Source organism: Microtus oregoni, unplaced genomic scaffold (assembly GCF_018167655.1).
Source record: "Microtus oregoni isolate MIOR12 unplaced genomic scaffold, Mior012 000017F_ref0000208, whole genome shotgun sequence".
NCBI classification, from domain to species: Eukaryota; Metazoa; Chordata; class Mammalia; order Rodentia; family Cricetidae; genus Microtus; species Microtus oregoni.
The window spans coordinates 40009615-40023202 of record NW_024543076.1 but is presented as its reverse complement, the minus strand read 5'-3'; the positions used below and the strand labels follow the sequence as shown (position 1 = coordinate 40023202).

The window sequence follows — 13588 nt, the reverse complement described above, 5'->3', positions numbered from 1 at the left end:
GTCGTAAAGTTGGTCGTGTGCCTGTCGTACCTGGAAGAACAGTTGTGAAGTTGCTAAATATGGCCCCATGTGATGGAACATGGAACTGTTTTAATAGACCTTGTGTGAACTACAAACCCAGCAGGGAAAGTTTTCCCTGCACTCGTGATCTTTCTGACCTCCTGCAGGTGCTCACTGATAACTATTTTGGATCCATTTATGTAAAGAAGTTCAAAGTGTGAGTTGCATTGCATAGGCAAGAAAAGTGTTGTCTCTTACTGAGAAGTATTTTCTGATAACCCCTGTGTTTACATGTTTAGTCAGAGTTAAATGCAGCATTTCATTTAATCATCCCCCAAATCTCTGATACAACCTTATTCCCAGTTTGCAGGAGCAGCTCATTTTGAGTTGTGTGTATTGCCCAGTGTTATGTTGCTTGTATTCTGGCATAAGGACAGTGAGCTTGGCAGAAATAATAAAGACGATGCTCTTGAGGCAGAATGAGCTGGAGGATCTACTGATCCCTCGTTGCCCACAGAGGAGGGTGGCATGTGGGCAGCATAGTCAGCTGTCCCTGGACCAACACTCTGTGCTAGGTGGGAGGGAAACACTGAGAGTGCAGAGGAGACTGCGAGCAGAGAGGAGCGCAGGCCCTAGAGGCCAGCTTCCTGAGGGTGCCTCCTAGCAGACTTCCCTCTGGTTTCAGGTAGAGTGGGGCTCTGAGAAGGCTGCACTTCCTGTCATGACCACAAGGTGATGCAATGACCTAAGGTATGGGCACTCTGGTAGTCTCAGGAGAAAACCATTTCTACAGAAGGCTAAGAATTAACTCCTGGAAAGCCTGAAGTGCAACAAGTAAGGAAAATGTCAGATTCCTGGTTCCTTCAGATCTAGAGCCTGGACATCCTCTGAAGTTGGGGTGTCGCCTCTGGAGGTACCATGTTGATGAGACTGTTGTGCGGATTATGTGAAAAGATGGAAGAACGATAAATGCAGCCACTAGTACCGTGCTGTGGAGGGGGTGGGGAGCAGCGCCAAGCGGCTCAGGGTTACTGAGGCCCTCAGTCGCCCAGTGAACTCGGGTTGACGTGAGAACACTTTAGCAGCACAGTGAGGGTAGCTCTGGCCAGAACTGGAAGTGCACCAGGAAACCTGACACAGGACCCTCAGCAGCACCTCAGCGACACTTGGAGGCTCTGACTTTTGTCCCCTTTCACTTATTTCGTGGGTGTGGTGACTCCGGACATTTCACCGGGTGCAGGGAGAAGCTCTGTGCCAACACTGCGCTCAGGCAGCCATGTGCTCTTTTCCCACAAGTTAAGCACTTGTTGCACAGATCACCAAGATTAGCCCCGCTGATTAGACCAGGAGAGGACCCGGTGCAGATGAGAGATCTGGGCTAACAGGATGCTGGACTGGCCAGCCTTGTGGCCTAGAAAGAGACCTCAGACGTCATCCACTGTCGTCCTGACCTTTCCACATGCAACCATTCGACCTCACCTATGAGGGAACAGGTGACCACAAGGATGAAATTTACGTCTAGAATCCATGGATAACGAAAATACACAACGAGGAATCTCTGTTAGCTCAGGAACCTGCTTGTTAGGGGAAATATCTTAAATTCATCTTTATTATATTAAGTATAGATTTCACAAAATTACATAAGTTCACCTTTAATATATAATTCTGTGACTTCTACCGATGTCTTTCCCCAAGTTACCACCACTCCTATTGACCACGCCAGCACTCCCGTGCCCCTCGGTGCATTCCCGCTGCTGCGATGTGGCCGTGAGCACTGGGGGAGCGTGGAGACGTGCTGTGTGCAGACAGAGTTCCGAGTTCTGGCAACAGGAACGCACACTCATTGCCAGTGGAAATGCAAAATGGCGTAACTACTTTGAAAACCAGTTTGGCAGTTTCTTACAAAGTTAAATATATGCTAACCATATGACCCAGCAACTCTACTGTTACATATGTATTTACCTAAGAGATTAGAAAACACATGTCCACAAAAAATCTTACAGACAAGTGTTCATTGCAGCTTTCTTCATTAGCACCCCAAAGCGGAAACAACGCAAAGTCCGCCAGCAGGCACATGGAAAAGGAAATGACGGCATATTCGTATAGCAGAACGCTACACTACCAAGAAAGAGGAAACACTGCCAATACCCAGGACAGTGGGCTGATGTCAGTCTTCACGCCATGCGGACGCCACGGACGAATACATTCCATGCACACTTAGAGAGATCTTAAGACAGTCTCACTTCAAGACCAAGCTAGTCTCGACCTCATTATGTAGCTAGGGATGACTGAAGTAGTAGATTACATGTGTGTACCATGTGCCCATTATACATGCTTCACACATGCCAGGCAGACACTACCAACAAACCGTGCATGTGGGTGGGGCTTACCTAATGTTTGAATTCATTCAGTACTTTGAGTTCGCTTCATACACCTACTAATTTCATTTAATCTGCTCACTTTACAAATAAAGGAAGGGACCCATAAGGCTACTTCCTCAGTTAATATTATAGCTGGGATCCTTTAAGGGCTTATTTCTTTAGCATTGGCCCTTGGTAAGGATCTCAGTGGCTCTTCTGACCCTGAAGAATCCCTGGAGACAAGTTGAGAAGGTTGTGTGGTATGACAGAGCCCTGATCCACAGGTCTGAAATTTAGACATACACTTACCCACATACTTGTATATACCCCACAATCCCCATTTGAATAATAACACGTTCCTGGGAGTCTCCAGTGCTCAGAAGATAGTGCCTAGGCTATGGTGCTACGGTGGTGGTGGTCATGAAGCTTCCAGACTGTTGCTTTAATCCAGTGTATTCCTAGGCATGTCGTATCATACTTCAGATCTCAGCCATGTTCTCAGCCCTGGGACTGAAAGCTACCTCAGGCAACTATCCTGTCAGTCCCTGGGTATCAGTCCAGGTTTATCAGGAAAATAGAAGGGGACTCCATATAGCCCAGGTATGAAACCATTTTAAAATAAGGTTGTGGCCAGGTGTAATGGCACATGCCTTTAATCCCAACATGGAGGCAGGGGTGGGGGGGATGCTGCAGAGGCAGATAGATGTCTGTGAGTTTGAGGGTACGGGGACAGGGGCTACAGGGAAAATGGATCTCTGAGTTTGAGGGTGCTGGGGGGAGGGCTTGCAGAGGCAGATGGATCTCTGCGAGTTTGAGGCTGTTTGGTCTAGACATAGTGAGTTCCAGGACAGTCAGAGCTACATAGTAAAAACCCTGTCTTGGGGACAAAAATTGGATTGTGGGTCAGGAGTGGTGACACAGACCTCTATAGTCCCAGTATTCAGGAGCCTAAGGCAGGAGGGTCGCAAGTTCAAGGCCATCCTGGGTTACACAGCAAAATACAAAAGATAGATGATAGATAGATAGATAGATAGATAGATAGATAGATAGATAGAAGATAGATAGATAGATAGTAGATAGATAACTGGCTGAGAACTGAGGTCAAAGGTTGCCAGTTGCCTAGGCCCTTAGTCTCAAGCTAGCTGCATAGGTAAAGAATCTAGAATTTCTCTACAACCAACAGCACCAACTGAGTAATCTGAAGAGCTTGCCAGAAGTGTCCACACATCTTACTTAGAACATTTTTAAAATTCTGAGTTTGCAGTGGTCTGGAGTGCCTGGCCCTCGGGGGTCTTTGTAATATTAGATCAGGCAAGGAGGTGGCAGCTCCAGATCCCGGGCCTCCTCCTGCCCTTCCCGGCCCATCAGCTGCTCTTTGTGAAGAGGGCCTTTTGTGAGAGTTCAGCTCAGCTGACAGGGACTTTGATGCTCAGCGAAAGTGCTTTCCACTGGGGGTGAATTTTCAGCTGTTGCCCTATGCTTTTGCGGGCAGCACATCTGTTGGAGCCTGGAGGAGAGGCCAAGGTTGAGCACAGACGGGCCGTTCACACTTGGCCGCAGTGGCTTGGCCAGCAGCTTTGCTTGGTTTGGCTTCCTCCAGACCGCTTGGACCGTGTGGCAATTTAGGCGTTGTTTATTTAGCTATTTTTTTCTGCTCTCCTCCTCCTGTGGCTTGCTTTTGCTCCAGCATAACAGCAAGTAGTCTGTTTCTGGACAGAGGGTTAGTTTCAGCTGGATATAGCAAGGGGACCCTGAGAAGAATTAAACTACCTTAAGTGTCTTTGACCTTGGGAGCACACCCTCTCCTGTGTAGAACAAAGTTTTGTTTGGTTGGTTTTGTTTTGTCCTGACTGGTCTGGAGCTCTCTGTGTAGCCCATCCTGGCCTCAAACTCAGAGATCCTCGTAGCTCTCTCTGCCTTCTGAGAGCTGAGATTAAAGGTGTGTGACAGGACAGCAGACAGGGAATAAGTAAAAGTTAAAATTTAGGAAATAATTCATATAAATAACTTTAAGTTAAAAATAGGTAGCTACGGATCTCACTGTAGTCTGCCTACCTAGTACACTCAGGGGCCTGGGACTCAGCAGTAGGGAAAGCAAACAACATAACAAACACTAAAAATAGAATAAATGTTTTAAATTTAAAAATTAACATAAAAATTATCTTTCCCGGTTTTTTGTTTGTATGTGTGGTTGGTTGGTTTTCAAAGACAGGGTCTCTGCATAGCCCAGGCAGTTCTGGAACTCCCTATGTGGACTAAGCTAGCCTCCAGTATACTGGGCTTAAAGGCCCAGTGTTTGTTTTTAATTTGCAAACTTTTCTTATTTTTAAAAAACCTACAGATAACTAAAAACATCACACTATTACTCCCTCCCTCCCTCCCTGAAACCATTATTCATGTTCTTTGCTAGCCTGTGTTTCCTGTTAATAGTTCAAGTTCTGGCAGGGCATCTGTGGTACACTCATGTCCTTAGAGCTGGGGCTGGGGACTTGAACAGGGATGGTGGGACAACCCAGGATCTAATCAGGCAAGCCCACCCCCACTACCACGGCAGCGTGAAGAACCAAACAACCAGGGCGATTACCAGAATCTAGGAATAACCAGAACTCTAGAATTCCAGCTGGAGGAGTGATCCCCTGGCAGAAATGGCAACTTCAGAAGAGAAATGTAACCACTCACAGCTGTGCCTGCTAAAATGGGAGCCAGGAAAATCAGGATTTTCTGCTGCCCCCTTCATCCTTCCATTGACCACCTCCAACCAGAAACCCACGGGCAGGAGCCACCTCTGGAGGTGCTGAGCAGGGTTGAGAGACAAACAGACTGACCTGTGGGATCAAACCGGGCAGCGTGGGAATTCCCTGAGGAGCTGCTGAGACACTGGCTGCCCACCCTGCTCGGTCCCACAAGTAAATAAGATGTAATTTGAAAAGCAGAAAGTGCAGGGCTGGAGAGGGACTGCAGTTAGAGCTCGCTCTGCTCTTGGGGAGGAGCCTGGGTTCTGTTCCAAGCCCCTGCACAGGAAGCTCACACCCGCTGTGACTGCAGCTGCAGAAGATGCAGTGTGTGCTTCTGGCCTCACCGGGCACCTGCACAGCCATCGAGCACACACAAGCAAGCAAGCCCACAGGCACGAATAAAAACAAATTCTTTTCAAAAGGAACTTAAAGAATGAAAAGTACACTATAGCTTCATTTTTAGTATATTCTGTATATATGGATGGGGTCAGCCACCTGCTGCTGTGTGTACTTGGTGTACATGGATGGTGGCTGCTGCTGTGTATACTCGGTGTACATGCATGGTGTCTGCTGCTGTGTATACTCGGTGTACACGGATGGTGTCTGCTGCTGTGTATACTCGGTGTACATGCATGGTATCTGCTGCTGTGTATACTCAGTGTTCATGCATGGTGTCTGCTGCTGTGTATACTCGGTGTACACGCATGGTGTCTGCTGCTGTGTATACTCGGTGTACACACATGGTGTCTGCTGCTGTGTATACTCGGTGTACACGGATGGTGTCTTCTGCTGTGTATACTCGGTGTACACGCATGGTGTCTGCTGCTGTGTATACTCGGTGTACACGCATGGTGTCTGCTGCTGTGTATACTCGGTGTACACGGATGGTGTCTGCTGCTGTGTATACTCGGTGTACACGGATGGTGTCTGCTGCTGTGTATACTCGGTGTACATGGATGGTGTCTGCTGCTGTGTATACTCAGTGTTCATGCATGGTGTCTGCTGCTGTGTATACTCAGTGTACATGCATGGTGTCTGCTGCTGTGTATACTCAGTGTACACGGATGGTGTCTGCTGCTGTGTATACTCGGTGTACATGGATGGTGTCTGCTGCTGTGTATACTCAGTGTACATGCATGGTGTCTGCTGCTGTGTATACTCAGTGTACACGGATGGTGTCTGCTGCTGTGTATACTCGGTGTACATGGATGGTGTCTGCTGCTGTGTATACTCGGTGTACATGGATGGTGTCTGCTGCTGTGTATACTCAGTGTACATGGATGTTGTCAGCCGCCTGTCAGCTGCTGTGTATACTCGGTGTACATGGATGGTGTCTGCTGCTGTGTATACTCGGTGTACACGGATGGTGTCTGCTGCTGTGTATACTCAGTGTACATGGATGTTGTCAGCCGCCTGTCAGCTGCTGTGTATACTCGGTGTACACGGATGGTGTCTGCTGCTGTGTATACTCAGTGTACATGCATGGTGTCTGCTGCTGTGTATACTCAGTGTACACGGATGGTGTCTGCTGCTGTGTATACTCGGTGTACATGGATGGTGTCTGCTGCTGTGTATACTCAGTGTACATGCATGGTGTCTGCTGCTGTGTATACTCAGTGTACACGGATGGTGTCTGCTGCTGTGTATACTCGGTGTACATGGATGGTGTCTGCTGCTGTGTATACTCGGTGTACATGGATGGTGTCTGCTGCTGTGTATACTCAGTGTACATGGATGTTGTCAGCCGCCTGTCAGCTGCTGTGTATACTCGGTGTACATGGATGGTGTCTGCTGCTGTATATACTCGGTGTACACGGATGGTGTCTGCTGCTGTGTATACTCAGTGTACATGGATGTTGTCAGCCGCCTGTCAGCTGCTGTGTATACTCGGTGTACACGGATGGTGTCTGCTGCTGTGTATACTCGGTGTACATGGATGGTGTCTGCTGCTGTGTATACTCGGTGTACATGGATGGTGTCTGCTGCTTTGTATGCTCGGTGTACATGGATGGTGACAGCTTCCTGTCTGCTGCTGTGTATACTCGCTGTACGTGGATGGTATCAGCCACCTGTCTGCTGCTGTGATAAAACAGCGTGGCTAAGGCAGTTTATAGAAGAAAGAGTTTATTTGGGCTTCTGGCTCCAGAGAGTCGTGATACTGAAGCAAAGGCAGGAGCAAGAAGCTGGGAGTTTACTGAGCTGCAGAGCAGCAGGCTGCTCTGGATGTTGGCTCCACCTCTCTCCAATTTCAAAATGAAGGACGTACCATTTCTGTTAGCTCTGGAGCCACCAGGTAGCAGTTTAACTCTGAGACTGAGCGTGCAGCACAGAAACTCTTTTCATCCAAGTTACAGCCAAATCTGCCATGCAGAGCACTGTGCAGCCTGGAAACATCTCTCTGTATGGCGGCAGAAATCCTCCATGCTCTCCTGCTTGTCTAAGGCTTATCTAAGCCTGATCCCGCCGTCACCGTCTGCCCAGGTGCGGGCGGGAAGCGCTGAGCCATTGGCATGGTCTCGGAGTACTTTCTTCCCAATCCCAAGCAGGAACACAAACATCCAGTCTAATAATAGCCATTGAAATGTTTAAAGCCAGAGTTCGCACTGGCGGCACAGCCCAGAAGGGTGCGTTTTAAAACCACGCAGCTTTTTTCCTGCTAAGGCTGCTGAGTCAGGGAAATTTCTCTGCAGCATGCCACCAACAAACAGCAAAAAACTGTGTTAAACACTCTCTCTCTCTCTCTCTCTCTCTCTCTCTCTCTCTCTCTCTCTCTCCTTTTTAAGCCCTCTCACGTTTTTAAGTGGATGGGCGCCAAACTGTAGTAAAAGGATCAGCAGGCCACTTCCTGCCACCCGACTCCTGGCCACTTATACCCTGAAATAATCACAGAAACTGTATTCATTTAAACACTGCCTGGCCCATTATTTCTAGCCTCTTCTTGGCTAACTCTCACATCTTGATTAACCCATTTCCATTAAATCTGTGTAGCACCACAAGGCTCTCGCTTACCAGGAAAGATCCTAACCTATGTCTGTCTTGAGCCAGAGATTCATGGTGTCTGCCTGACTCTGCTTCTTTCTCCCAGCATTCTGTTCAGTGTACTCCGCCTATCTAAGCTGCTGTCCTATCAAAAGGCCAACGCAGTTTCTTTATTTGACCAATGAAAGTAACATATAGACAGAAGACCCTCCTACATCACCTCCATATGTACAGCATGGCTTATATCCTCTGTCTTAGTCACTGTTCTACTGCTGTGAAGAGATACTGTGGCCATGCAACTCTTATAAGAGAAAGCATTTGATTGGGTCTGGCTTACAGTTTCAGAGGTTATTCCATAATCATCATGGCAGGAGCATGGCAGCATGCAGGCAGACATGGTGTTGAAGAGGTGGCTGAGAATCCTGTATCTTGACCATAGGCAGAGAGAGGCAGAGAAGACAAGGCCTGGTGTGGGCTTCTGAAACCTCAGATTCCACTCTCAGCAACACACTTCCTCTAACAGGCCCTCACCTCCCGAGTCTTCCCTGGTGACTAAGCATTCAAATAGATGATGATATGGGAACCATTATCATTCAAACCACCATACCTTCATAAACATGCATGCATACATACACGTATATAAACTAAAAAAGACTTCATTCCAGGGGAACTGGGGAATGTAGTCGTCTTAGGGTTTCTATTGCTGTGAAGAGACACTGTGACCATGACAACTCTTATAAAGGACAACGTTTCATTGGAGCTGGCTTGCAGTCGAGAGGTTTAGTCCATTATCATCACGGTGGGAGCATGGCAGCATGCAGGAAGATGCAGCGCTGGAGAAGGGGCTGAGAGTTCCGCATCCAGATCAGCAGGCAGCAGTAAGAGAGACTGAGACACTGTCCTGGCTTGAACCTCTGCAACATCAAAGCCCACCCACAGTGACACCTCTCCTCCCACAAGGCTACACCTCCCATAGTGCCGGCCCCTGTGTCTGGGGACTATTTCCATTCGAGCTACCACAGTGGGGCAATGGCAGGGCACTTACCTAGCGTGTGCAAGCACCTGAGTCCTGCCCCAAGCATTGCAAAAATTTAAAAATGCAGTTCAAGGCACGCGGCGACAATAATCCCACGGCACCTGCTGTAGTGAGTGGTTGCCTCTACGTGGGTCGGCTGGTTCCGGCCCATGATGTCAGTAAGGCACCATGGTCATCTGTAAGGGGCCCCATTACTATTCCTGTTTTGTAGTCAAGAGCACTGTGGTTGACAGGACAAGTCCGCATGGTGGCTCAGTCACTGCTGGGAGTTCTTGAAAATGCTAAGCCCTCATTGATGGGTGCTGTGTGATTGTGTGCTGGCATGAAGGCTGGCTTCTGGAGCAGATTCCAGCCCCGCTCCTTGGTTCACTGCAACTCTCTGTAACATGGAGACCCCTGTAACATCCATCTTGGGGGATTAAATACATGCTCAGGACAGCACCTTACCCTACTAAGCACCTGGTTAAAATTAGCCACTGCTAATGGGGGCCTCTGGGAATGTGGTTAAAATCAGCAGCAAAGCTCGGTTCCCAGGAAGAAATGGAAGGAGTCTGAGTTTCTGAAGCTCGTCACCAGCCGGGAAAATCCCAGAGCGGAGAATTCAGTCGTCAAGAACATGGCGCACCGTTAAGTTTCTAATGAAGGGGAAATGGTCAGGGGGACAAGAAGGTGACTCTGGGCGGGTTTGCATGCATTGTGACGTTGTTTCCTCCCCTTTCTATAGAACTCCATGAAGGTGATGTTCAAATGCCTTTGGAAAAACTGTGGCAAGGTGCTGAACACGGCAGCAGGCATCCAGAAGCACATCCGGGCCATCCACCTCGGGTAAGGTAGCCCGCTGCTCCCCTTGGAGGTGGGGCAGCCTCACAGCACAGCCCAGCAGCTCCGCTCTCAGACAGTGTGCACTGCACTGTGCCTCATGCTCCTCCTCATCCCTGCAGTGGAGGGGACACTGCTGATAGGCAGCCACAGAGTCTCCAGCCGCCCAGCCCCCCTCCCTAAACTCTTTCCTGGGTCATTGACTCAGGTCCTCACTTAAAATGACTGAGGTCAAAGACAGGCTGTGCAAAGATACAAAGTATAGAGCACAGCACCAGGGCTCCTCCCCTGGGGGCGGTGAGCACACTTCCAAGAGTCCTTGAGCCCCTGGTGTCTGTAAAATGAAACATCCAAGCGTTCATTGTTTTTGCAGGTCATGACTTAGACCCTCAAAAGCTACTGTCACTTTAAGAGAGTCTCCGAATGAACCATTCCCCACCCCCAAGGGCAAAAGGGAAAAAGTCATCACACCTTCAATGATAAAGCCAGATGAGGTGGTCAGACTCAATCTGTTGCCCAGATGAGCCTGTTTTCTTCATAAGAACCTTCCTACAGAGACACAGCTAGGGTTAGGAGCCCGCAGCTAGGCTCACAGCCAATGGCCCTGGGGTTAACCGGACATGCTTTCCTCCTGGCTCTGTTTTGTCCAGTTATCTGGGCTTTAGAAAGGATGCCCCACGACCATAGTTGTCACCAGTGTGCAGTAGGCAAATGTCAGCATCTGAGTACATCTGAGTGCTCAACACAGAAGGAAGGGTTCTTGTATCAAACAAAACGAATGTGGAGAAATAAGAGTCACCTTATCAGAAGGGAGCACACGCAGGAAGTGTGTTCTGTGTGAAAGTGGTGTAGGTGGACAGGAAGAGTTCCGAGGTTGCAGCCATGGCCCCGTTGGCTGTGAAGAGCAGCACAGAGCTGGCTCCCTAAGTCTTCAGGCAGATGTTTGGGACACACCAAAGCTTTGTAGAGCAGGATGCCCATAAGGTCACCAAGCATCAGGAATGTGGCCAAGTGAGGCCAGGTTGTGTTACCCTAGCTGAAGGCTCTGCCTGCGTGTTCAGGAAATGTCACAGTACTGCAGTGCCCCCTCCCCTGCCCCCTGGAGTGAGAATTCCTGCACAGTCTGCCCCCAGATCACTGCTTAGACTGGCAGAAATAGCTCAGAGCAATGGAACAGTTCAGGAATGGAGCAGGTGCTCATCCCTTGTCCCCCTCTCTGGGGTCCTCAGTGGCATGCCTGTCAGAAAGCCAGGCCCCACCTGACCTGATATGGCGCAGAGACATGTCCCCAGATGCCAGCAGAGAGCTTGCCAACAAGCCCTGCTAAACAGCGCATGTGCTCCATGAATGTGTATTTAGAGACTGAGAGAGCATGCAGTTTGCATTCCTAGGGGGGGCAGCATTCCTGGGTCAGCCACTTGTTGACTTCCTTAGGATCCTTTAACCAGCATGCTCTTACAGTCACCTCGGTGAGTTGTAGTTCACCATCCTGCCAGCCATTGCCCGGGAAAGGAGCTCCCGAAGGTTACAGAACCTCAAGCCCCCAGCCTGTGCTTTCTCAGACTGAGGAACCCAGTCTTTCCCCTTACTCCACGAGCCCAGGTGTGCCACTGTTGGATACTGGGCGTGTTAGTAAGCAATGACCGAGAGGCATGTCAGCCCCGCCCAAAACCAACAGGTCCTGCACCTATGAAAGTTCAGACATGCCATGCAGACTTAAAAAGTGCATGGTTTTCTCCTGTTTCTCAGCCTCTCCTCAGCTCCCAGTCTTCAGGGGCTGATCCTCTTCTGTCCCCCTGGAAAATTCATGATTTCCCTCAGGTCTGAGTGTCTATTAGTTGCACTTGGCAGCCAGCAGCAGCTCAGCCTGCCTGTGACTGGAAAGGAAGCAGGGACAGGAATAGAACAGGCACTCATTCCTTGTCCCCCTCTCTGGGGTCCTCAGTGGCATGCCTGTCAGAAAGCCAAGCCCCATCTGACCTGATACAGCGCAGAGACACATCCCCAGATGCCAGGGCTCTGAAGCGTAGAGGAAATGGAGCGAGGCTGTGAGAAGCCACTGATCTGGCCAACCCAAAGGCTGGAGGAGAACATTTTATTTTAGGTTTATACAGGGATGACTCAAGGGGAAACAAGTTTTCAGTTAGCCACCTCTGGCCATGCTGCCACGGGTGCCCATGGACTGAGGGTGCCCCTTGCTCTGACTCCTGCCATAGGTGCCCATGGACTGAGGGTGCCCCTTGCTCTGACTCTTGCCATAGGTGCCCATGGACTAAGGGTGCCCCTTGCTCTGACTCTTGCCATAGGTGCCCATGGACTGAGGGTGCCCCTTGCTCTGACTCTTGCCATAGGTGCCCATGGACTGAGGGTGCCCCTTGCTCTGACTCCTGCCATAGGTGCCCATGGACTGAGGGTGCCCCTTGCTCTGGCTGCTGCCACGGGTGCCCATGGACTGAGGGTGCCCCTTGCTCTCAGCCTTTAATCGCAGCACTCACACAGTGGGCAGAGACAGGCAGATCTCTGAGTTGGAGGCCAGCCTGGTCTACACACAGAGTTAGTTCCAGGACAGCCAGGGCTACACATAGAAACTCTGTCTCGAAAAACCAAAACCAAACAAAACATAAACAAAAATTTCCGTCAAAGCAGAGTCTATGTTTTGTTCCTGTTAGGAGGTGGAATGTTTTATATGTAATATATTCAAATAAATGATTCTCAGACAAATAAATGGATGGATAGGCAGGAATGTGGATGAACGGTGAACAGATAGATGGGTAGGTGGATGAACGGGTAGACGGATAGGGAGGTAGGTGGATGAACGGGTGGACAGATAGGGAGGTAGGTGGATGAACGGGTGGACGGATAGGGAGGTAGGTGGATGAACGGGTGAACAGATAGGGAGGTGGGTGGATGAATGGGTGAACAGATAGGGAGGTAGGTGGATGAACGGGTGGACAGATAGGGAGGTAGGTGGATGAACGGGTGGACAGATAGGGAGGTAGGTGGATGAATGGATCGATGCATAGGTGGGAAGGTGGATGAACGGGTGGACGGATAGGGAGGTAGGTGGATGAACAGGTGAACAGATAGGGAGGTAGGTGGATGAACGGGTGGACGGATAGGGAGGTAGGTGGATGAACGGGTGGACAAATAGATGGGTAGGTGGATGAACGGGTGAACAGATAGATAGGTAGGTGGATGAACAGGTGAACAGATAGGGAGGTAGGTGGATGAACGGGTGGACGGATAGGGAGGTAGGTGGATGAACGGGTGGACAGATAGGGAGGTAGGTGGATGAATGGATCGATGCATAGGTGGGAAGGTGGATGAACGGGTGGACGGATAGGGAGGTAGGTGGATGAACGGGTGGACAAATAGATGGGTAGGTGGATGAACGGGTGAACAGATAGATAGGTAGGTGGATGAACAGGTGAACAGATAGGGAGGTAGGTGGATGAACGGGTGGACGGATAGGGAGGTAGATGGATGAACGGGTGGACAGATAGGGAGGTAGGTGGATGAACGGGTGGACAGATAGGGAGGTAGGTGGATGAATGGATCGATGCATAGGTGGGAAGGTGGATGAACGAGTGGACGGATAGGGAGGTAGGTGGATGAACGGGTGGACGGATAGGGAGGTAGGTGGATGAACGGGTGGACGG

General features: G+C 49.7%; 1 protein-coding gene across 1 annotated transcript in view; it reads left to right on the top strand.

Annotated features, from left to right (window-relative positions):
• The window catches only part of Znf704 (zinc finger protein 704), a 177263-nt gene that overhangs the window by 149300 nt on the left and 14375 nt on the right, over positions 1 to 13588 (top strand). Inside the window, exon 5 of the mRNA XM_041667467.1 lies at positions 9835 to 9935. Within this exon, the coding sequence (XP_041523401.1) occupies positions 9835 to 9935 (101 nt within the window). The remainder of the gene's footprint in view (positions 1 to 9834; positions 9936 to 13588) is intronic.